The following is a 22,972-nucleotide window of genomic DNA, read 5'->3' as shown; positions in this document are numbered from 1 at the left end:
ATACTCTTCTACACTAGATTCCCTGTTTGTCCCAATATCAGAACGAACCTTTCGTGGCGACATCACGAGACCTCTCACGTGACCACACTCAGCCAATCACCTCCCAAGAGTTGTAATCCCGCACCGAAAAGCTCCGGGACATCACGTCAAGCTGAGCCCTTCGTTTCCAACTCCCCTTCAGCCGCCACTCCAAGTCCGTCTCCATCCCCCATTGACAAGCCGGGTCAATTGGTGCCTTTTTCTCCCATTCTCGACAATGGCACCACCGACAACCAGACAACTCACCATGTTCGCCGCCGCGACGACTCGCACCCTCGCCCGGGCTGCGGCAGCCAACCCGGCCCTCGCGAACCGTCTCCTCGCCGCAACCGCCACCGTCCCTGCTCGAAGCTACGCTACGCCTGCCGGGCCGCCTCCTCCCGGGTTCCGCCAGAAGCCCTTTGCGCGGTGGGAGGATGACAAGGAGAGCACGCTCGACAAGCTGGGCAAATACTTTCTCCTGACCGAGATGTTCCGCGGCATGTACTTGCTGTTGGAGCAGTTCTTCCGGCCTCCTTATACCATTTACTATCCTTTTGAGAAGGTGAGCCCACGGTGTTGCGTGAGATGAAAGGGAAAAAAAAGACGAGAAAAAAAGGAAAGAAAAAATAATTCACTAGGTCCGTCCCAACTAACGCCACCTGTCTCCCTTAGGGCCCCATCTCCCCCCGGTTCCGAGGCGAACACGCCCTCCGCCGCTACCCGTCAGGCGAAGAGCGCTGCATCGCCTGCAAGCTCTGCGAGGCCGTGTGCCCTGCGCAGGCCATCACCATCGAGGCCGAGGAGCGGGCCGACGGCTCCCGCCGCACGACGCGCTACGACATTGACATGACAAAGTGCATCTACTGCGGCTTCTGCCAGGAGTCGTGCCCCGTCGACGCCATCGTCGAGGGCCCCAACGCCGAGTACGCCACCGAGACCCGCGAGGAGCTGCTGTACAACAAGGAGAAGCTCCTCGCCAACGGCGACAAGTGGGAGCCCCAGCTTGCTGCGGCCATTCGTGCCGATGCTCCCTACCGGTAAACCATGGCTGCTGTTGGCCTTGCCGCGGCACGGGAGCGAGGGAACACGGTTTTAGTACACCAGGGGGAGCTTTCGGCTGAATTTGAATGTTGGGACGGAAGCCCTCCTGTCTGCCTATGTACAGCTATCCGAGACGCAAAAGCAAAATCTTCACACGGCGGGAATGTAGACGGCGTAGTTGTGTACATATCAAGGCACGCTTTTTTGCAAGCTCTTTTTTCTTTGTTCGTTTACTTTTTTGCATTTGGGTTCGCACGAAACGGTGATTGCAGTCGAGACGGTGGAGATGGAGAATGGCGATTTATGATTTATCAAGGCATACATCCTATATTGGGGTGTTGATTTCCATGCCCGAGGTGATCGTGATGCTAGGTCTGTTCCCAAGGCCGAATAGGGATGCCACGGATACTCTTCATGTGCCAATAACGCCCAGTACACTCAAAGCCATGTCTCGCCGCCCTCTTTTCGCCGTTGGATTTTCCCTGTGTCTTCCCAAAACTCCGACGCTTTTTGCTACGAATCGACAAGTGACCAAGATATCATACCCATGTCATACCCAGACGACCGCCGCTCGGTCGGTCTAGAAGCTCTTTTCCCAAGCTCCCCACCAGACGCCCATATTGGCTGCAACCACCAAGTCGAGCATCTTCAGGCCTTCGGGGTATATGATCAGTTTACCGAGCTTAGCGCGCTTCCCGCGGTTCCCACCGCCAGCCTTCTCCCGGCCCAGACCTGTAGGGTCCCAGGGCTCGCCATCGTCATCATGGTCATCCCCGTCTCCATACTTTTCCCCTCTGATGAGACGCCCAAACTGACCCGCCAGTTCCTGTCTGCGAGCGGGGCCATCGGCGGCATTGTCCTTGTTGTTCGAGAAGAACAACTCCTTCCCCGGCAAGTTAAACCGGAGTTCGCTGACGACCACGGTGGTGCCCTTGTTGGTAAAGTGTGGCGCCGACGACGTGGTGCCGCAATCCGACATGGAATGGTAGAGCTTGAGGCTGCGGCCGCCGTGGCCGGTACGGAAGCAACACGTTCCGTGCCAGGGGGAGGTGAACATGTACCCCTTGGGACGAAGGCCGTGGCCTGGTTTCGTGATGATATTATGGCCGGCTCCCGCGTCTGCGTTGGTGGGGGGGTCGTCGAGTGAGAGGGCGGAGTCGTATGACGTGGCTGAGATGTTGCTACTATTTCGGCCGTGTCCCCGGCGCCATGGCTGCTGTTGCTGCTGCTTCTCCCTGTCGTCGACGCCGATCATGGAGAGCCTCTCGCGGATTCCGGCGGCCCAGGACTTGGTATAGGTCATGACGAGCTCCCTATGGAAGAATCCATTCGCCGGGTGGCCGCTGCGGACGCTGCCAAGGTCGTCTCCCGCGGATGAACCTGGCGGAGGAAGCGAGACATGGCTTCCGCCCAAGCCGGCACCGCCAACGAGAGACAGTTTCGCGGCTTCGACGCCCCTGCGACTTGGCATGCCGCGAAACTTGGCGTACCCGGACGTCTGGATGGTGATGTCGATTTCCGGCTGCGGGGCGCTTGTTTTGCGGCGGTCTTGGGTGCCCAATCCAGCCGTGTCGAAACTGGTGTACTCGTACGAGTCGTCGAGGGACGGCTCGAGCCGGGAGGACGTGATACTGCCGACGTTGCATTGGTGGCCGGTGGCCAAGTCTCGGCGGATGAGGTGGAGGGTGTGAGGGATGGCGGTGGAATTGTGGAACCGGACGGGAGATGGGGAGCGGGAGGCAAGGCGGGAACGCGAGGCAGGGCGAGACCGAGAGGCGGGACGCGACTGCCGATGTGACGGAGCAGAGGCGTTGTCGAGCGGCTCGTCGTGTGGCTGGGGAAGAGGGGCCTGCGGTTGCAGGATGTCCCTGTCGGGGACCGACATGCGCTGACTAGGTGGAGGTCGCGGCCCAAGAGGCCGGCGAGCCAATCTGGGACTGGGCGGGAGGTCAGGAGGGTCTTCGACCGAGTAGAAGTTTTTCCCGTCGCCGGTCCATCTGAGTGCCTCTGCGCTCTGGGGTCTCGGGTGTCCGTTACGATTCGTCTGTTTCGAGGGTTCTACACTCGGGACGCTCAGATGACGGGCGTGCGAGTACTGTCCCTCGTGTTTCTTCTGGACATTTGGTCTCTCCTGATTTCCTCGAGACCCTGGTTCTCTTTGATTCTCCTGATGCGGCGGCAGTTGTCTCTGGTGCCCTGACAGTGCTGGCGGCGTAGGGATTTCACCATTCGATTCGGGGGTGGTCGTGGCCGAGGTCCCTGGCGAAATGACTTTCGCCCCAGGCGGTAAAGGCTTACGTGGAATCCGGTCGGGAATAATGCGGCCACTTTCCATGCTGGATCCGGAGGTGGGAGTGACTGCGTCACGGGAAGGTGGACGTGGCTCGCACGACTCGCCGGGTTGTTCGAGATGGACGTAGTAGAACGAGTTGTTGACATCCTCAGATGTAACGTTTTTCAGCTGAGGTTTTGAGGGGGTAAGGAATACATCTGGCGATGGGTTAAAAGAGGATTCATGAGATAAGAAAGGGTATGGTATGGTATGGCTTACCTCGAAGCCCAGGCACACGGGCAATGTAGAGAGTCAGGGGCTCCTGCTTTTCCTCAGTCGGGTTGACAGGGTACTGCGGAGGATTGGCGGCGAGGAAGTTGAGGGAGCTCAGAGAGCGAGCCTCGAGTCCGTCGGGCATGGTACTGTCAGGTAATAGATAAAAGAGGCAGGTTGGTATGGATGTGAGATGGGCAGCAGGAAATCCGGTGAAGATTAGGGCCGACACTAGTTTTCTGAATAGAATTGCCCGAGTGTTTGCTTGTGTGCGTTGAAGCGCCACAGCGTTAATTAGGCTGGGTTTGTGCCGACGTGGGAGGCGGATCGATCTGTCGTTGATGGTGAGTGGTTCGTCTCTGGTGTCGAGTGATCTGGGAGGTCAAGCCAGAAAGAAGTATCGAGTAATGCCGTGATTCCGTGGAAGTGAAAGGGAGGAAATAATATGAATTAAAAGAACGAGTCTAGCTTGTCGATACGTCTGACAAGACTCGAGTCGCACGGGCGGTTCAACGAATGTGATAGGCAACGCAATGTAAGGGGAAACGAATGGCCTGTGAAAGGACTAAGGCAGGGTATGAAGAAAGAGAATAGAACAAAAGGAGATAAAAGAACAAAAGGGGTGAAAAAAAAAGAAAAGAAAGAAAAGGAGAAGAGAAAAAGAAAGGAGAAAAGTCCTATCGGACGCCGCAGTAAAGGGAGTATAATATTTTCTATTTTCCTTGTGTCGTGAAGAAGGTTCGACGCGTTGTTAAAGCTCAGCCTCGCATTAAGGTTTTGGGCTGGAGGTTTGTTGGTACGTTGGTACCTGATGGTGACAACCCGGGTGATGAGCCAGGGCGGTGGTGGTTGGGGCCAGGAGACGGCTGAATGGACAGGTCTCGGTGGGGACCAGACAGCCCAGGTAGGGGTCCCTTGAAGCTTGGGTCGATCAAGTACAAAGTACTGATCAAGTACCTGTCACTGAAGCTGGGGAGGAAAGAGCTTGATCATCGCTCCTCCTTGAAGGGGCAGATGTCGTCGTCAGCTATGAACGTCACCCTCTACGGGCTGTGCACCTTGGAGTGGCTGGTTGCTGTTAGGCTGGTACATGGAGGGTGGGGAGAGTGAGTCAGCAGACCAGACCACTTACGTATCGTCAGTCCCATCTATTGTTCCTGCCCTCTCATGGCCATTTTACACCACTGAATATCGGATGACACGTGTAGTGCTGAGGGACCCCGATCAAGTAAATCTATGTACTTGTCGATTTGTCGGTCCTGTATTGTCTCCCGATGCTACCAGCCATCCCTTACGCCCGCCGTCCTCACGAAATTCGTTATCCTCACAACGCTTCGAAATACAAAGAGCGGCATCTTCCCCAACGATACACCCGGCCGCGCGCTCGACTCGTCGGCGGCCTCCGTCTCGGCTGCACCACTCCCTGTCGGTTCAAGGGACCCATCAACTGTCCCTGTCGCAGTCCCTTGTCCCGATCCTGGCCCCGGCTCGGAGTCGCCTTCTTTCTTATCATCATTGTTGACGTCCTCGCACGCCAATAATTGGTACTCATCTCGCACACAGACTCGCTGGTCATCGTCGATCCTACTGTGGCATGTTGCGTCCTCGTCGTACCTGAGCAGGTCTCCCATCTGCTCCTTGACAATCTTGAACGTCCCTTCCATGCATGCGTAGTCGACAATCTCGCTGATGGGTTCCACGTTGACGTCGTACGCCACCATAACGGCCGTCTCTGCGTATGCTTCGCCGTACGCTAAAACGGGTTCAACCGCCCGTGGTTAGCGTTCGTCTCAACCCCATCCATCTCGTGGACTCGTTCCCTTTTGTCTAGTCCATGTGACTACTTACTCGTTTTGGCGTACTCGGCAGCCACGCACGTCTCGTTATCCACCGCGTCGTACCACTCCTGCAAATCTTTCGACTTGTTAACTTTTGTCGCCAATGCAATGACATCGTGGAGGTGTGTCGTTGCGACAGACTCACCAGAATAGGCCAGTCCGTCCCGCCCAAACTCCCACCAGTCGATGTTATGCGCCACCTCGTGAACCAAGAGTGACACCGAGCTGCTTTCGCCAAAGACGACCAGGTCGCCGTTCCAATACACAGACAGTGCCCCGACGTCGTCCTTGTCTGCCGACATCATCACGTAGCGGATAAATTCTCGAGCTCGGACTGGAATTTGTCTACACCAACCCCGAAAAGCGTCATCCGCCGCACCAGTTGTCAGCTCATTTTTCCTTACTCGTGACCGGTCGTTTCACTTTCGCCAAGCGTGTTCGTAGGTGCGACAAGAACAGGATGGAATCAGGATCCAGGGCTACGTACCCCAGCTGCTCGATCATCGCACGGGTGTCGCCCGTAGCGTCGCTGCACCGGCAGACGATCCAGGGGTCTGAACAGTCGTCATATGTCACGGAATAGACCTCCATCTCCGACGGCCGGCAGCTGCCTCCCAGCAAATCTCGATCCAGCGTGTACAGGTAGCAGGACTCCGGGAGCTCCCCCGCTGCCCACTTGGTGCTCGACCATTCGGTCCGCGGGAGGTCTGCTAGTCCCATCGCGTCGAGGGCGTACAGCCCGTCGATCCCGCCGAACACCTCGTCGACATCGGGGTCTGGCGCGGGAACGTCATCATACTGCTGTCTTCGTCCGAGGCCGTATTCGCCAAAGAGGTCCGAGACTGCGACTAAGCAGGTCAGTCCATTGCGGAACATTGCCTAGTGTCCGCCGAGCCGGGGACTGCTGCTGTGTCGTCGTTTGCCTCCTTTGCTGTCCTTGGCCGACGATGGCTCACGGTTGGAGGGAGCGTAGGGCGTGATTGATGTTGGATGGACGAGGAAATATATATATTAGGTATGTATGTACGTGCAAAATTGAAAACTTCCCTCGTGGCCAGGGAAATCCAGATCCTTCATGCGCAACCCGACCTGGGTCGAGAGGAGCAGACCTAGCCCAAATCCTTCCAGGCCCGTGGGTTCATAGGCCTAGAACCCCGGTCAAGTCTAGGCAAATGAAGCAAAAGGAGACCAATCAGACGCGCGACCCATTGAATCCTTGGCGTCCTTTCCAAATTACCCGCTGACGCGCCCAGGGGCCATTGCCAGAATTAGAAGTCTGAGGTCGACTTACCTAAACAGCCCTTTTTTCGGACATCTCTCCATGTGCCTGCACGTGTGCTACGGAGGGCATGGCCTCACCCAACACAGGTTAACGATGACAGAAAACGCAGAAGAATGTCGAGTCATGGACGATCCTTGTCACGTCTGAATGTTTCCCATGACGCCTCCAAGACCGAGTACCGGTATCCCGCATAACCCCTGTCTGGTATCCCGTAAGCGCCTATCCTATTTAGGAAAGTTTTCCGAATTCGATTAACGCGCGGGAAATTAGAGTCCGTGTTATAAGTCTCGCGATATACCGAAACTTCGGATAGCTAAATAATAAGTCCCGAATTAACTAAGATGCAGGATTCAGAAAATCACCAAAATCCCATAGTATTACCCTCTATTTTTAAAACCAGATACTTAACTAAAACCGCTATTCCTGATAATACTATCTAAAGAACCGTGACTATTAAGACTGCTCCTATTAACCTCCCGTCACGTGACTATTCACGTGACTAACTGGCTGCCGCTATTAGATCCAGAACTCGCTGCCGGGCGCCTGTTAGTTTGAAGGCGGTGGCTCGAGAGTTAGGGGCAGAGGAGTATGCGCGTAAACCTATTACTAAGGCGCCGGAGGTACCGTTTAAGTAGGCGCCTATTATATTTAGCTAGGAAGATACCTAGAAGGTACCTGCGATTACCCACCACGTATTAGCCTGGCTATAAAGTTATCTATAACTATTCGGGAGGTCTTTATAGCGATAGCAGCCGCCTCCTCCCGTATAGTTTAGTTCCTCCTACGCGGCTACCTTAGTTTATCTCGCTTATACTATAATAATATCCTGCCGCTACGAGCCCTAGGGTTATAAGCCCTAGTTACGGCACGGCGTTATAAGGGCGTAGGGCGTTATAAGGGCAGAGGGCGTTATAACGGTGGAGGAACGCTATTAATAACGGGTAACGGTCGTAGCCGGTTCCGGGTTAAGCGGATAGGCAGAGGGTCTAAGATTCGGGTTCTCTCGCGGATTACTCGAATATTAGGCTAGAATAAGTAAGAAAATGGCTTAGAATTAAGAATAGATTAAGGGTAGAAGAACTTACGTGGTTCTTATCTACCTACTAGTAAGGGTTAACGTCGATACGTTTAAGAGGCTGCTATATTCTAATTAAATAGCGGTAAATCTCGTGGCGGCAGGGCAGGCCGTATTATATCCGGAAGCTGCTTATATAGGGAGGCAAAGATATACTCTTTATAACCGCCTCCTTTACCGCCAGAAACTATTACTATATAAGGTTAAGAGCCTTAACCGTGATCGTAAAGACTAAGTTAGTTATAACGGGTTTATCTTTATACTTTTTTATATAATAGAGACTCGCCTTTACTATATTAATCCTTAATCGTTTATCTTTTCGCTACACTATACGCTTAATCTAGATAGATAATTATTTAAGATCTACGAGACGGTTTCGGAGGTTCTTTTTTAGCTCGGCGTAGGCAGATTCTATTCGACTCGTGGCTCGGATACCGTAATTATAAAAGCGTTAAACGGCATAGTTATAGAATTAATCGCGCTATAGTAAATAGGTCTTTTCGAGATAGCTAATAAGAGCTAAAGTAACGGTTAGATTATATTATTTAAGTAGAGGGAGGGCAGGGCTACGACTTACCGGACTATTCTATATTAAACTGCCTTTTTAGTAACCCCTATCTTCGATTAAAAAGCTCTTTAGTAGGCGTATATACGCAGGACTTCCACGAGGATATAAACTCGTTAGGTCCTTAATTATCGGACTAATCCGATAATAAATTACGGGGATTTTGCTATATTTAAGTATAGCCGGTATCCGTATATTAAGTTTTATCTAGGGTATTATCCGTATTAACGTCTATAACAGTATATCGAGTAGCGGTAGCGTTAACTTCGTCTTCTTCTTAGGCGAATATATTATATTCGTTATCGTTAGTGGATTATACGCCGGATTATTCTATAATTATATAGCTCGGTTAATAAAAATTTTTTACTAGACTAACCCGAATAGGAAAGACGCGAAATAATCCGACTAACTATAGGCCACGAAAATAAAAAGTCTTTTATATAGACCTATAAACGGTATATATATATAAATAATATTATCAAAAATATTAAAACGCGATAAATAGCTAAAACACTAAAAGAAATATCGTGAACTCACCTTAGGTACTAATAAGGCTACTTCCCTTAAGCGGCCCGTTCCACTTCTTCCTAACGGTTAAAGTTATGTTCTTTATAATATACTAGATATAAAGCTGCTACGGTATACGTGGGAAAACGCCGTTTAACGTATTCTTTAGAGCCTTTTCGAAGTCCGTTATAATAATAGAAAGAAGGCGGATAGATTCCGCTAAGGCGATTACTTAGATCTGCTTATATAGCCACTTATACGCTTCGTGATTTTCTTTTAATACCAGGGCAAAGTAATAGTTATACGAACTATAATCGGCGGCCACGCCTATAACTTCGAATAAGGGCATATTAAACCGGTTCACCTAAATCAAGAGGCGTTAAGTCGAGGTTAGTTACTAGCTAATAATCTAAGGGTCTCTAATACTCTTTTACTAACAGAATAGGTATAATCTATTATTAGTAACTCTGGATTATATTACTACTACTTAATATAGACCCGGTAGGTCTAAAATATTATATCGATTCGCTTAGTCTCCTTATTAACGTTATACGCTAGATAATAAGCGCCCGATTAACCTGCTTAAAGCTTTTCGAGGAAATACTGCGTAGTAAAAAGAGGTCCGTATTTCCCGTTCCTTAATTACCGTTAATAGTTACGGATATCCTAATCGCTAATTAAAAGCTTCGTAGGCGATTTAACTTCTAGTTTTCGCTATATTTACTAAGCGATTTCAAAGGCAGTTAGCTTATATATCCCGGAAAGAACCTTAACTATATCCTTAATCTTCGCGATACCGGCTGCTTTTTAGGAATCAGATCTCGCTGTTGCTAAAGTAGCTGTAACGGTAAGGGGACCGTGGTTATACGAGTTTTTATTAACGTTAATAAGCAGCTACCATATATCTCCGAATAGCCTTATCTCGGTAAGCTAACCGTATCCGATTTTAGTTATTTTACTACTTCTATACTACGTAGTTAATACATAAGGATAGCCGCCACGGTTATACCTAAGGATAACACGATAGGCTTTACTATTACCGGGGGACTTATAGGTCTGTTTTATAACCACGCTAAAACCTAGGTCGCGATAATACGCCTTAATAGACTCGAGCAGTTCTTTATATATTAACGCCCTTAAAGGGTCGGTCGGCTTCGGATAAGGGAATAACGTGACGTGTATTTTAAGGCTCGCGATTAATGCAAAATCTGTTTAAAATAGCTATGATTTTTCGGATTAAGGTATTAAGGGAGAGTTAAATGGATTAGGACTTATTATTTGGCTATCCGAAGTTTCGGTATATCGCGAGACTTATAACACGGACTCTAATTTCCCGCGCGTTGATCGAATTCGGAAAACTTTCCTAAATAGGATAGGCGCTTGCGGGATACCAGACAGGGGTTATGCGGGATACCGGTACTCTCTAAGACCCATATAACTCCGGGTCGGTGCAGCCGTCATGTCTCTTGTCCCCAGACTTCTGTAGCGCGCGCATCACTAATCGTGGAATCATTCAAGGCTACCTTATTAGGCCTTTAAAATTAATAGTAGGGTATACTGTGACGTGGGTATCCCCAAACAGCTCATCCAAGCAGGTTCAATGCAAGAAGTAAAACATCACACGGCGAGCCTCAGTTCCGGTGTTCACTTCTCTACCGTCTACCACTAGTGGGAAAGTCGAGGTTGATACGGGGCACTTTAGTCCGAAGTTCAATGCGAAGACCTGTAATCACTCCATACCCAGGAAATCGCGTGTCAGGCAACCTATAGGTCGGGCGTCTGACTCTTGACTATATGCCGGTACGCTGGTGTCTCTAGGCATCCCTGCACGGAGTGGCCTTGGGAATAATAAGAATGCGCGGGAAATACAGGGCCCAAGGGTATGATTGAACCGGGGATTATCTATTATTAACACACCGTTCGAACTGCCTTATATAAAGCCCTTCGGGAATAGTGGTGGCCACTCCGCGAATCGCATGTGAACGTAAAGGTCCATACAGAAGAAGCAACATCTCAACCAGCGGCTGTGCTAACCCCATCCCGGACTATCCAAGCAACCTATGTTGACACCTAGATACTCTTGACGCAACTCAGAGGATTCTCCGGATACAGCGAGGTCCTCGAAAAGTGTTCACGATCAGTTTTTTGCCATTTAATCTGGTCATGAGCGGAACGACGAGATCGAATTTGGCTACCCTATCCTCTGCTTCCTCCTCACCCACACCTCCCTATCTACAGCATCGACCTTCTCAGTGGATATTAGGCTCCCCTCACCCCCAACCTCAACCTCGCGCAATTGAACTTCCCACACGCCCAGTTTGTAGTTCCCACGGTCAGCTGTGCCGGTGAACAGGTCGAAAGACCAGTCATGCTTCGGGCACATCAGCCCGGAACTGAGAACGACGCCGAAATCCTCAATATCAAAAGGTATGCCTTGAGAAAGGGGATACGCCGAGTGAGGACATTGCTGTGAAATTTCACATCAGCTCAGATCATTCAAACTACTACACTAGTATACATCTCACCAACCCGGGGGCCACGCCTCACTCACATGGTCAATCGCATGGAATTTCCCCTTATATTGGAACACAAGGACCTGATCCTTCAAGCCTCTCCTTCCCTCACGGGTCTCGAAAGAGTCGGCTGTAACGGGTACTTCGGTCCTTTGAGAGCTATCTGTTCTAGGGACATGAAAGACCTTGCACCCCGGAGTGGCGGCCCCCTCGCAGATCCGCGGTTTGGCGAGGTTGCCGTCGTCCGAGCCGAGATCGGGGAAGGACGAGGCCAGGCCAACGGGAAACCACTCTGCTTCTGCCCGTGATGGTGCTGTGAAGGGATTCATAGTCAGGTGGTGGACGGCTTTGATGGTATAAGAAAACAGCCGTACCCTGGAGACCAGCCGAGGCGAATCAATGCAATCTGTTTTTGACTTATATGAGATGTTATGAACGACTGAAAACCCAAGATGAGATCGACAGGTAACCCGATGATCGGACGCTGACTAAGCTCGAGTCCCCAGTGTCGGTCTTCCGGAATCCGAGCTCCGGTTCTGTGACATTTCGAGATCAAGATTGGGACTTTTTTTTCTTTTCCTTTTGCCGCGGCAGTGGACTTTGACTTTGCGCTTCTCTCTTCAAAGCGTCTTCACCACCAAAGATTGACGAATACCATTGTGGTGTTGATTTGCAACCGTCGCCATGGCTACCGCGACGTCCAGGGAGGAGTCGCAGCCCGCGAAGAAGAGCCCCAGCATCCTTCGCTCCATCATTGCCGGCTCCACAGCTGGTGCCGTTGAGATTGGTATGGCCCATTGAATCCCATGCTGTCCTGCCCTCGACCACGAGATAGGACGGGGACGAAAGCTAACAGGGACGCCAAAGCTATCACCTACCCCGCCGAGTGTAAGTCGTGTGCCAACCCCACGAGACCACCCGAGACCTTCCCGGGGTGACGTGCCCTGACGCCGCCGCGCGCTCGCAGTCGCAAAGACCCGTTCCCAGCTCAACCGACAACTCGTCGACGGCAAGAAGCTGCCATGGCCGCCATTCGGTGCGCAGTGGTACGCCGGCTGCACGACGCTTATCATTGGCAATTCGCTCAAGGCCGGAATCCGTACGTGTGTTACAGACGAGCGCTCTGGAGGAATACCCGGAAAAAAAAACGGAAATGGGACAGCATCAGGACTGACACCGGGGTGCGCCGCCCACCCGTGCAGGATTCGTGGCGTTTGATCAGTACAAGAAGCTTCTCGCCGATGCGGACGGCAACATTTCGGGTCCTAGGACGGTCATCGCCGGCTTTGGCGCGGGTGTCACCGAGTCTGCCCTTGCCGTGACGCCTTTCGAGAGTATCAAGACGACATTGTATGTCTATATCGAGCCGGGTCTTTTCTCTCTTTGGTCGACATCAGAAAGCAGAATGGAAAACTGACGAGGGCTGGTGTCCACGACAGGATCGACGATAAGAAATCCCCCAAGCCGCGCATGCGCGGGTTCCTCCACGCGGTACCCATCATCGCGCGGGAACGCGGCATCCGCGGCTTCTTCCAAGGGTTCGTGCCGACGACGGCGCGGCAGGCGGCCAACTCGGCCACGCGGTTCGGGGCCTACAACACGCTGAAGCAGCTCACCGAGTCGTTCACGGCGCCCGGGGAGAAGCTCGGGGCCGCCGGCACGTTCGGCATCGGCGGCCTCGCGGGCCTCATCACGGTGTACGTGACGCAACCGCTCGACACGATCAAGACGCGCATGCAAAGCATCGAGGCGCGGTCGCAGTACGGCAACAGCTTCCGGTGCGCGGCCATGATCTTCCGCCAGGAGGGCGTGTTGACGTTCTGGAGCGGTGCGCTGCCGCGGTTGGCGAGGTTGGTGGTCAGCGGGGGGTTGGTCTTCACCATGTACGAGAAGTCGATGGACTTGATGGACAAGATGGATCCGGACGGGCGATACCTATGAAGACGCTGGAAGGTAAGGGAGGGGGACATTATCATCGAACATTTAGGCGGCGTTTGGGACAATGGATAGAGAAAGCTAATCGAGCTCCTGTTTCTTTTCTCGTGTTTTTGTCTCTTGTCCTTTCTTGTCTTTTTTTGTCTCCTTTCTCCTCTCTTTTTATATGATACATCTGCTGTACATAAGAGTATTCGTACATACCCCAAGTCGTGTCCGCATTTCGACGATTATTTCCCAATTATATCTCTTACAGAGCTCAGTGAATGGGTGTGAATCTCCTCATCCTCTCTTCCGTCCTCTCACTCCCACCGGAACATGCCGGTTAACCTCTTCGAAACGTTCTGCAGCCATGTCCTGCTGGGGGCTTCCTCCATCTCGCGTAGCAGATCCTTAAAGTAGGTCGGTTGGCTTTTCGGGTTGAGGATTCTATGGCCGGTAGGGAACTGTGGATAGCAGCCGAGATTAGCGTTGTCTGTCCATACGAACCAGAAAAAAAAACCCTCCCCCAAAATGCGCACCTTTTTGACATAACGGTCTTCGGCGAGGCTGCAGAGCGCGTTCAGCTGAGCCAATTCATGCTTGGGGTCGAGGGGTGCCTTGGACGTCGGGTCGAGCCGCTTTTCGATGCCTCGCATTACAAAGGCGGGGAATTGGATGTGTGGGCGCAGCTCATCTTTGGGCCACAAGGACAGAGCGCGCTGGTATTGCTTGTATACCTGCTGCCGAAGCGACGATTCCCATCAGCTGCCTCGAGTTTGCGACTGGAGTGGAAGAACACGGGGAGACGGGGAGAAGCGTACGGTGGCTGGGCGCGACATTGTGAGTTGTAGCGGCGAAATTGAAGGGATGTAGGTTCTGATTCACGACATTGTCCACCCGAGGTTTAGGGGGGATGTGCGCCGCGGGGGGTAGCTGGGAACGTTTCGATGTGGTGACGACGATATGGAATTGGAGCTTGTTGGAATTCGTGTGTCGCTGCCACGGAGGCGGCCGCTTTCTGATTCCTCCAAATTCTCCAACACGTGCAAGGTGATGGCCCGTGCATTCTCCACTCCGACGTAGGTACCTGACATGAGACATCAAAGTACCTACCTCGCGACAACCAAACTTGTTCACCTCCCTCTGCATATTCTTAAACCTTCTCCTTTTCCTCTGGAGCTCTTGATTACCCCTTTCCCTTGCTAACGCCCGTCCCTCTCGTAACTTCGTTCAACTAATAGCAAACATGCCGTCAACGCCTCGTTATCGAATATACCCTTACCGCCCGTTCGATTTCGCCGGCGCAGGGGGAACCGTGCGCTCTCTCATTACTGTCTCCCAAGAAGACCCGTAATACCTTGTGACCAGGATATCGTCCCTCCTTCCGTCCACTGGAGACAAACTTCGGAAGCAGCTAGCTTCTTGGATCTTAATCATGCATACGCTCCAGTTAGCTAAGCGTTGCCCTACAGAGTGAAGCCGGGTGACTCTTCTATGAACCCAAGAATTAAGAAACGCAAGTAACTCGAACGAGTCGTTATCCTCGCCGTTAACGGCAGATAAAGGGCCAAGCCTGCTATAGAATAGAATAGCTACTCGAAGCGAGGCGGGTAGAAGCCGGCATATTCCTAATTTACGATCGCGTTGATCTTTAATGTGTCCGGGTTGACGATGATGTTCTGTTGGGAGAGATCGTTATGACAGAAGACGTATTCTTCATGATCAGAGGGTTGTAGAGACCAGTAGTCTGTCTCTGTACAACGTACGTCGCAAAACCCGATGGGGGGGATCATAATTCCCGATAGCCCGCCAAGTCGGTTAGACTTCAGGGTCTTAAGCGTTGCTATATGGCTCTGGAGCTCCTCGCGCATAATGGCTTTCTGATTCTCTGAGAGTTCCGATATACTCACGCCTTCGATATACTCCGTAATTAAGTCGTATACGTCGTTATCCTTGAAATCGTAGTATATAGTCGGAACTAGGACGTTAGTATGACGGCGAATATATCGTAATGATTCCGCTTCGTTCACGAGACTCTCCTTCCTGAGCCGAGGGACGTGTAGGCCGCGATATCCGGTGCGGAACTCCTTGGGCCGAGGCGCCTCCACAACGGAAGTATTTTCTCTCAAATGTAATAGCAAAGCATCCGTCATCTTGATCCTCCTGTTTCGTATCCATTGCAACTGCGGAGGAAATGGCTGCGGCAGAGGGGGGAACGGCGGTGAAGGTGACAAACGCGGATAGGATAGGCGGATGGACGGATGGACTGGTCGGCGTAACGCTGCGGACGACGCCGTTGTGGAGAAATCGGAGGGGTCAACTATCTACAGAATTCGCAGTGCTTTTACGAAATAACAAACTACCTACCCGGGCAGGGGGTTATAGGTCAGAGCGCGGTTAGAGGTAAATCCGTTAACTTAACACACTATTGACAGAGTGGCTAAGCAGATAGAATGTATAGCTACATAGTGTCGCTACTATAGCCTGTTAGCCACCTTATAAAGCTGCAAACGAGAAAGGCGAGAAGCAATCTTCGAGCACGCAGACGAATGTTCAAGTGAAAATGATCTCGGTATTTACAGGCCTTTATTAAACTCCAAACCCCAATTGAATTGCACAAGCTCCCGGCTACCTCCTAAGGTCTCGGTACGTTCTAAATCGCTAATGCCCTATCGCTATGGCGTGCCGTTTGCTTGTCGGAACGTGCGAAATATATAGGCTACTGTGAATGCTCTGAACTTGGAGGCGAGATGCCTAGACAAGGCGGGCATTTCCCCGGGGTGTTCTGGTCCTGAATGTCGACTGACCGTGGGAGATCCCGTTCTCTTCCGCTAGCAGGCAAGCAGGTCTGTTGATTTGGCCTAGCACGGGCAGCGTCGCACCTGTTTATGCTCTGGGCAAAATTGTGATTGCAGTCGGCATAATGAATAACTCGCCATTCGCACATTGTGACTGGTTTCGGTCTGTCGAATCCTCAGCTTATGCTCCTTGCGGCGCAGACATTTCGAAAAAAGCAACTCACGATATTTTGATACATATACTACTGTAGAGACGTTCCTTTAAGGAGGTAGTTTGGGGTCGTTTGTTTTGTTATGAAGTAATGAAAACACGTGTGCCATCACCCAATGTAGGATAGTGTGAAGTGGGGTATCCTTGCATGGTTCCCTTGGGGTTGTGTAAAATTGAGCCGAAGATCAGCCACCATCAACATCATCTCTGAACATAAGACTTTCCGTAGCTTTACTCGGCTAAGAACTAGAGCGCCCGTAATCTCGTTTCTACCATGTCGACCAACAGAGCTGAGCCAATAACCGACGGCCAACCGAAGCGCGTTATCCTGCGTCTACGATACAACGACTTTGAAGACGACGATAACTCCCACATGGAAGCCGTCAAGGTGTACCTAGCGGCAGCTGGGAGGAAGGCTGACGAATATAACCGATATGTGTCGCACGTCGAACCACGACAGGACTATATGGAGGGCGACTCCAGAGCTTCGTTTCATGTCATACTAGATATAGAGAAGGACGCGATTAGGAAACCCGACATTGATAAACTACCACACGAGATATACCGCATTCGCCGCCAGAACGAAGACGCTCTGTAAGCAGCATAGAGATCTAGCCCCATTAGAGCTTGGAATTATAAGTCGGCTAAGTCTTATCACAGCGTTATATCACGGTTACCTGATCGATGGCTACAGCCAGCACGTCGATTTACCGATATTTGGTATGGTTGGGGAGAGATTTAATCCTGGGATTAATGTATATGCAACAGTCTTGCTATTCTGTGCAGCAACAAATCTCGCTCACTTGTTTACCTGGACGGGCTGAAGTGGCAGCGGAAATGAGATCACTCATTGATTCGAGTTGTCTACTTCGTATGTACTTACTATACGCTTAACCTCCGGCTTGCGAACAGACACGTGTATCGTGCAAGGACGTATTTAATTAAGGGGACTAAGCTCTCTGATATCCCGAAGCGCCTGTTTGATCTGAGTCAACCGCACATTGTCTACAAACTTACAATGTGCTTCGGAGACGACTTGATCTGTGGTGTTTTTGTGTGCGACGTCGTGAGTGCTGATTATCGGGGCTGTCAGAACACGAATATCGTACAAAGTGTTACTTGTGTTCGAGTACCGATATTTGTACGCCCCCTGTTTATTATTTGCTATCTACTTAACCCTAATTAGAAAGGTCTTAGACGAGGTTCTCCGGGATACCGGTACTCCTAAGATAGTGGCGTATACACGGGCTCGCGTAACCTTCCTAAAATAGGATAGAGACAGCTGCAAATACCAGACAGGGCGGCTGCAAAATAGTCTCTTATACCTCCGTGCTGGGCGAGCATGATTAGTCACCTGAACCCACAACGTTGTGCCAGCAGTTTCGGCTCCCTCTTTGCCGCCCCTCTTCAGTCTCATTCTGCCAAGGTATTCGTACTTGGTGCTTTGTACTGTACCCTATGTGCATTTGGAGCCTGGTGCATTTGCCCCTTCTCCTTCTCCTCTCCGTCCAACTCTCGACCTTTGGTCCCGTCGTCGTCCGAACCAGTCCCTTCTTTCATTCAACCACATTATTCGTACCTACGATTTCCACGACATCGATTCCATTATTCCCTTTGTCCGAATTTCCTTCCTCTCGACGTTTTCCTTTCACTTATAAACTTTACGAGACTTCTTAGGCTCCAGCCACTTCCCGTCTGCCTTGCGCCTCGAGTGACGACACCGCCGATCTACTTGACCACTGCCACTGATCGACACCACGACTCATTTCTTCCGACCGCTTCTCCTCGACCTACAACCATCTAACCCTTTCAATCTCCATCATTTCCTTCTTGATCAACAACAGCCACCCATCATGGCGGGCCGCTACGAGCGGGTATGTGATTCCTCGAGTGATTTCTGACAAGCCATTTGCAGCTTTGTCCTGACATTCCGCTCTGCACTAGGTAAACGCCCACGAGTACGACGATGACCTCGAAACCAACGTCCCCTCCGGTCCGAGACAAGCACATCCCATTCCCAACTCGCCTCCGCCGTCATTTCATTCGAGACAAACATCCCCCAGCCGAGGAAGTTCCGTCGATCCGGCATTAGCCGATGCCTTTGGCGCAGACGACGACGAGAGCGACGACGAAGCCGACGATAGACAGCGCCTCGTTCGCGGCAACTCCTTTCCCGTCTCCAACGCCTCATCATCCCAGTTATCTGCGTCGCCGCAACCCCAACATACTACCATACAATCGGAAGGGGGCGCTGCTGCTGCGACGTCGTCGGCGCAGGCACCTCTGCCGTCGGGGCGGGTATACGGTGGCGGCACAGCCAACGAGGGTGTCTTTTCCAACCTCATGGCCAAGCCGGAGAGGGGAGGAGAGGAAAAGGATGAACAGCCTCCAGTATGTGCTCTGACACGGCTATTGACTTTTTCTATCGTTACATGACTATTTTCTGACGGATCCTTTCCTGTTTTCCAGACATACGAGGAGGCAGCGGCCGATGCGGCGCCTCCCTATTGGGAAACGACGATCCTAGCACCCGGCCTGGGCGGCCCCGACGAAGTGTTCATCGACGGCATGCCGGTGGGATCCTTCTTCAGCTTCGTATGGAACGCCACGGTCTCCATGTCCTTCTCCTTTGTCGGTTTCCTCCTCACCTACCTTCTCCACTCGACCCACGCGGCCAAGAACGGGTCCCGGTTCGGCCTCGGCGTCACCCTGATCCAGTACGGGTTCTACATGCGGGCGGATATCCCCCAGACAGGAGCCGGTCCGCAGATGGACGGCAGCGAGGGTTACTCTGCGCCGCCGGATCCCAACGCGCACGATTTCAACGACAGCGACGTGACGAGCGGCGGGGGCGGCCTCGGGGATATCAGTGGGCCGGAATGGATTTCGTTCATTTTGATGGTGATTGGCTGGTTCATCTCGATTCGATCCATCTCGGACTACATCAGGGCGCGGGGACACGAGATGCTGGTGTTGCGGAGCCCGGACCGGGGGTTGCCTGTGCCCATCATTGCCGAGGGCGAGTCTTCAGAGCGTGTAGTATGATGGGCGGCGTCTCAGTACATTAATTCCGTTTGGAGTCTGGTTAATGGAGTTGCTTTTTTTGTCTGGATTACACTGATTGACCGCTCAGTATCACACCTTTAGAATTTGGATTCGATTAGCTAATGCTACGAAGTATGGATTCTCCGACTCGGCGTGTCACAGGAGGTATTTCTACGCATTACTAATAGCAGAGGTAGCAGATGACATTTGACAACTTCCTTAGTCTATCGAGTACTCTACACTACGTTGTATGTATATGGTAATAGACAGCTGACGCGGGGACGGAGGAAAGAGGTGTGACTGGCCCAATGCCCCTCATTGATGTATAGTAGCGAGGCAAAACTGTCGAACAAATGTACTTACAACCCCACGCCAATAGAGGCGTAAGTGGGTACTTTCGCTCGACATTTGTGTCGACTTACCTACCTAGGTACTGTACACAGGTACCCGGACTGGCCTTCTCCCATTGCATCATACTCCGTACATCATCCCACATCAACATCTCACTCTCCCCTTTACATTCCTTACCATCCAACCCGAGTGTCTTCGAAAGCCGCCCTCTGTACTCGAACACATTCCAACTTTAGCACGACTGAACATCACCGACACTCCACAGGTCCCGCGAGATTCTTTTATCGTCACCACTTCAGCTTCAATCATCATCTACAAGTCGCAAACATCCTCGAATCACCTACACCACGATTCCTCCACTCAGTCTCCGGAGAGCTCTCCAGCTCCTCCCCCTCTGCGTCCCTGCTGCATTGTCTGCACAGGCATCCACGTCGAACCACCATCACCGATCTCTCCACCGCGGTATCAACATGGCTTGGCGAAGCTCCGGCGGCTCCAACGTCGACCTCATCGAGAACCTGTGGCGGAATGGGCTCATTAGCGATCCCCGTGTAAAGGAAGCCTTTCTCAAGGTCTGTTCCCACTTCGCCTACCTCTTCCTTTCTCCCCATTGTTTCCCTCTTTCCACCTTTCCCGTCGTCTATCAGATCTGACACTCACCGTCTCCCAGGTCGACCGAGCACACTACGCACCGTCCAGTCCGTACATGGACTCGCCACAGCCCATCGGCCACGACGCCACCATATCCGCCCCGCACATGCACGCCCACGCCACCGAGTCCCTACTGCAACACGTCCTCCCCTCTGACCGGAACCCGGCCCCGCGCGTCCTCGACATTGGCTCCGGCTCCGGCTACCTCACCCACGTCCTCGCCGAGCTGGTGGGTGACCGTGGCCTCGTCGTCGGGCTGGAACACATCCCCGAGCTGAAGGAGCTGGGAGAGAGGAACATGGCCAAGAGCGAGGAGGGCAAGGCCCTGCTGGATTCTGGCAAGGTGCGCTTCCGCGTCGGCGATGGGAGGAAAGGATGGGACGAGCCCCCTAGGGAGGAGGGGGAAGGGGGGTCGTCTGATCGGGGCTGGGACGCCATTCATGTCGGCGCTGCGGCTGTGAAGCTGCATCAGGAGTTGGTGGACCAGCTTCGTGCGCCTGGACGGTAGGTTTTTCTTCTTCTCGTCTCGTTGTTTCGGGCATGCTGACCACTTTCCTACCCCTCAGGCTATTCATTCCGGTAGAGGATGACCATGGTTTTGGTGATCAGTACATCTGGGCTGTCGACAAGAAGGAGGATGGGTCTATTGTCAAGGAGAGGCTGTTTGGGGTGCGTTACGTGCCCCTGACGGATGCCCCCAAGCGGTCGTAGACGTGACGGCCGACTGCAGGACAAGGTAATATGGAAGATTCCCTCGAGTCTTTGTTTGCTTTCTTTTGTTTCCTCCTTGTTTACGGTCTTGCAGGCTTGCACTCCTTCAGACTGATACCAATGTGATAATGACCCCTTTTGTCTAACTATGTTCTAACTTTTATTTCTCTACGTCTACTGCTGTCTTCTATCTACTAAATAATCGAACAAAAATAAGGCATCTTTCACTTTATACAGTCCCATCGGCCTCCCTACCCCCCTTTTTTTACTCACCTTTACATTCCGGCAGTCGATGCGCAGTCTAAGCTCTTACTCTCTCAACGCTCGTATACGTCCTGACAATTTCACTCAAAACTCGCATTCCCTTGTGACCAAGAATAGTCTGCCCGTGGTCCAAATCCGCAAGGTATACCAGCTCCATTTCCCCCTGCCCGGGCCGCTCAGAAAAGCCGCGAACATACCTCGCCACTGCGTGGGCATCGATGATGCTATCCCGCCCACCAAGCACCACCGTCGTCCGCCAGCATTTCGTCTTGTCGAGAAGTTGCTCCGCCCAGAGGATATGTTCATGCCACCGCAACCGCCGCGCAAAAGTGTACGCGGTCCCAGGATCCGTCCCGACGAAACGGAACTGCCATTCGGCCCCCTGCCCGCCGCTTGGTGGCGTTCTCCGCGTGAAATTGTACGCCGTGTCCGGGAGGTGGAGGAGGAGACATACGGGGTCGACCTGTACAACGGCCGAAACGCGGTTCGCGACGTCAGGGTGGCGGAGGAGCGGCGAGAGAAGAAAGGTCCCGAAGGAGTGGGCTACTAGGACCACTTCTCTGAGGTCTTGTTGGGCCAGGACGGTGGAAAGGCTGTGGACAAGGTCGGCGGTTGATGGGAGCGGGGCGCAGATGCGGCTTGACACAGGGAGGAACTCGGGGATGAGCACGGCTGCTTCCGGGGGCACGAAGAAGAGAAGCCAGGGCAGGTAGGGGGCGAGGCCGATGCCCACGCCGTGCAGGAAAAGGATGGGGCGGTGGGAGGTCGAGGTCGAGGATGACGAGGGGGCGGGTGGGCGGTAAAAGTAGGATAGCTGGGGCGATGCGGACAGGGAGGGGGATAGGACGGTTTGAAGGCGCGGCGGGAAGACGGTGGGGAAAGTCTTGCGCGGTTGACGGTAGAATTTGAAGCCGCTCAGGCCGAGGATGGCGGCGGTGACGGTGTCGAGGAAGCCGATGACCTTGGAATTCCGGGTTAGAGACGAGATGCAGGCAGGCAGGGTTAAAAGACAAGACTATCACTACCATGTAGAAGGTGAGACTACGATGGGTCATCTCGACTGGATCGAAAGCCAAACGAAGGGGCACTGCGCTCCCGGATCCTTCCTCGAACCTGAGGCCTCCTTTCCGTTCAATGGCCGCGATGTACTCGTCGAGCTCGGCAGCGTCGTCCCCTGGATCGCCGTCCCGCTCGAACAGTGCCCAGAGAAGCCAGCTCCGCACATTGTCGCGGCGGATATCGCCGAGCTGGGCGCCATGGTGCCAGTTGCACAAGTACTTCTCTACATCTGCCACGAGGTTGAGTTGCCGGTAAAAGAGCCGTCTCCTCTGGTCCGGCGTCAGGGGGGCTGGTATGGGTCTACGGCGCTGGAGGTGTGCGCGGTAGGGGAGGAACCAGAAGACGTAAAATAGGATCTCTAGGGCGCCGAGAGCTTCGATGGCGATGGATACGGGATGGGATATGCCCGGGATGCCGGCTATGGCGAGGAGGATGAAAAAGTAGGCGAGGCAGAAGAGTCCTAGGTGCGTGAAGAGGATCATGGCGGTCCTAACGAGGAGATATTCCCAGGATGAGGAACCGACAATCATGGCGACAGAGGCCGAAGTCTGAAAGCATAGGCATGCGCGAGTTTTGTA

General features: G+C 52.5%; 9 protein-coding genes across 10 annotated transcripts; 5 read left to right on the top strand and 4 right to left on the bottom strand.

Moving 5' to 3' along the window:
- Positions 1-286: 286 nt before the first annotated feature.
- ACRALDRAFT_1059016 (uncharacterized protein) lies at positions 287-1,062 on the top strand (the record flags this gene model as incomplete). Its single annotated transcript, XM_071015965.1, has 2 exons — positions 287-583; positions 694-1,062. The coding sequence occupies 2 exons, from the start codon at positions 287-289 to the stop codon at positions 1,060-1,062; spliced, it is 666 nt and encodes a 221-aa protein (XP_070870868.1).
- Positions 1,063-1,642: 580 nt separating this feature from the next.
- Positions 1,643-6,491, bottom strand: ACRALDRAFT_1083788 (uncharacterized protein; the record flags this gene model as incomplete). Of its 2 annotated transcripts, XM_071019511.1 has the most annotated exons (5): positions 5,933-6,491; positions 5,456-5,790; positions 5,222-5,360; positions 3,614-3,756; positions 1,643-3,552 (listed from the first exon to the last, which is right to left on the bottom strand). In XM_071019511.1, the coding sequence occupies exons 1-5, from the start codon at positions 6,319-6,321 to the stop codon at positions 1,643-1,645; spliced, it is 2,916 nt and encodes a 971-aa protein (XP_070870866.1). In that variant the 5' UTR covers positions 6,322-6,491. The 2 variants fall into 2 exon arrangements, with proteins under 2 accessions (XP_070870866.1, XP_070870867.1); XM_071019512.1 differs by lacking the exons at positions 5,222-5,360; positions 5,456-5,790; positions 5,933-6,491 and having other exon boundaries at positions 3,614-4,214.
- A 4,551-nt stretch (positions 6,492-11,042) lies between these two features.
- Positions 11,043-11,716, bottom strand: ACRALDRAFT_2142190 (uncharacterized protein; the record flags this gene model as incomplete). Its single annotated transcript, XM_071024185.1, has 2 exons — positions 11,043-11,341; positions 11,426-11,716. The coding sequence occupies 2 exons, from the start codon at positions 11,714-11,716 to the stop codon at positions 11,066-11,068; spliced, it is 567 nt and encodes a 188-aa protein (XP_070870865.1). The 3' UTR covers positions 11,043-11,065.
- A 355-nt stretch (positions 11,717-12,071) lies between these two features.
- Positions 12,072-13,328, top strand: ACRALDRAFT_2045081 (uncharacterized protein; the record flags this gene model as incomplete). The annotated part of the gene is made up of 5 exons (XM_071021493.1): positions 12,072-12,174; positions 12,255-12,275; positions 12,355-12,486; positions 12,590-12,737; positions 12,827-13,328. The coding sequence occupies 5 exons, from the start codon at positions 12,072-12,074 to the stop codon at positions 13,326-13,328; spliced, it is 906 nt and encodes a 301-aa protein (XP_070870864.1).
- A 2,494-nt stretch (positions 13,329-15,822) lies between these two features.
- Positions 15,823-16,381, bottom strand: ACRALDRAFT_1078289 (uncharacterized protein). The gene is made up of 2 exons (XM_071018758.1): positions 16,327-16,381; positions 15,823-16,267 (listed from the first exon to the last, which is right to left on the bottom strand). The coding sequence occupies exon 2, from the start codon at positions 16,249-16,251 to the stop codon at positions 16,024-16,026; it is 228 nt and encodes a 75-aa protein (XP_070870863.1). The 5' UTR covers positions 16,252-16,267; positions 16,327-16,381; the 3' UTR covers positions 15,823-16,023.
- Positions 16,382-16,518: 137 nt separating this feature from the next.
- On the top strand, positions 16,519-17,283 carry ACRALDRAFT_1078288 (uncharacterized protein). Its single transcript, XM_071018757.1, has 2 exons — positions 16,519-16,907; positions 16,974-17,283. Exons 1-2 carry the CDS (start codon positions 16,588-16,590, stop codon positions 17,053-17,055), a joined length of 402 nt encoding a protein of 133 aa, XP_070870862.1. The 5' UTR covers positions 16,519-16,587; the 3' UTR covers positions 17,056-17,283.
- A 550-nt stretch (positions 17,284-17,833) lies between these two features.
- Positions 17,834-19,703, top strand: ACRALDRAFT_1078287 (uncharacterized protein). The gene is made up of 3 exons (XM_071018756.1): positions 17,834-18,187; positions 18,258-18,704; positions 18,783-19,703. The coding sequence occupies exons 1-3, from the start codon at positions 18,167-18,169 to the stop codon at positions 19,356-19,358; spliced, it is 1,044 nt and encodes a 347-aa protein (XP_070870861.1). The 5' UTR covers positions 17,834-18,166; the 3' UTR covers positions 19,359-19,703.
- A 101-nt stretch (positions 19,704-19,804) lies between these two features.
- ACRALDRAFT_1066314 (uncharacterized protein) lies at positions 19,805-21,417 on the top strand. Its single transcript, XM_071017323.1, has 3 exons — positions 19,805-20,281; positions 20,380-20,864; positions 20,927-21,417. Exons 1-3 carry the CDS (start codon positions 20,180-20,182, stop codon positions 21,069-21,071), a joined length of 732 nt encoding a protein of 243 aa, XP_070870860.1. The 5' UTR covers positions 19,805-20,179; the 3' UTR covers positions 21,072-21,417.
- On the bottom strand, positions 21,373-22,924 carry ACRALDRAFT_2030496 (uncharacterized protein; the record flags this gene model as incomplete). The annotated part of the gene is made up of 2 exons (XM_071020663.1): positions 21,373-22,296; positions 22,361-22,924. 2 exons carry the CDS (start codon positions 22,922-22,924, stop codon positions 21,373-21,375), a joined length of 1,488 nt encoding a protein of 495 aa, XP_070870859.1.
- Positions 22,925-22,972: the final 48 nt, after the last annotated feature.

Source organism: Sodiomyces alcalophilus (genome assembly GCF_042370955.1).
Source record: "Sodiomyces alcalophilus JCM 7366 unplaced genomic scaffold ACRALscaffold_11, whole genome shotgun sequence".
Taxonomy (NCBI): Eukaryota; Fungi; Ascomycota; class Sordariomycetes; order Glomerellales; family Plectosphaerellaceae; genus Sodiomyces; species Sodiomyces alcalophilus.
This window is presented reverse-complemented; position numbering and strand designations above follow the sequence as displayed.

Bases quoted from the DNA above. Each gene is read 5' to 3' on its own strand.
- ACRALDRAFT_1066314 (XM_071017323.1), top strand. From the start codon at position 20,180: ATGGCTTGGCGAAGCTCCGGCGGCTCCAACGTCGACCTCATCGAGAAC. The intron at 20,282-20,379 runs GTCTGTTCCCAC...ACCGTCTCCCAG, and splicing joins TAAAGGAAGCCTTTCTCAAG to GTCGACCGAGCACACTACGC. The intron at 20,865-20,926 runs GTAGGTTTTTCT...CCTACCCCTCAG, and splicing joins CAGCTTCGTGCGCCTGGACG to GCTATTCATTCCGGTAGAGG.
- ACRALDRAFT_1078288 (XM_071018757.1), top strand. From the start codon at position 16,588: ATGTCGACCAACAGAGCTGAGCCAATAACCGACGGCCAACCGAAGCGC. The intron at 16,908-16,973 runs GTAAGCAGCATA...GTCTTATCACAG, and splicing joins CGCCAGAACGAAGACGCTCT to CGTTATATCACGGTTACCTG.
- ACRALDRAFT_1078287 (XM_071018756.1), top strand. From the start codon at position 18,167: ATGGCGGGCCGCTACGAGCGG. The intron at 18,188-18,257 runs GTATGTGATTCC...GCTCTGCACTAG, and splicing joins TGGCGGGCCGCTACGAGCGG to GTAAACGCCCACGAGTACGA. The intron at 18,705-18,782 runs GTATGTGCTCTG...CCTGTTTTCCAG, and splicing joins AAAAGGATGAACAGCCTCCA to ACATACGAGGAGGCAGCGGC.
- ACRALDRAFT_1078289 (XM_071018758.1), bottom strand. From the start codon at position 16,251: ATGTGCGAATGGCGAGTTATTCATTATGCCGACTGCAATCACAATTTT.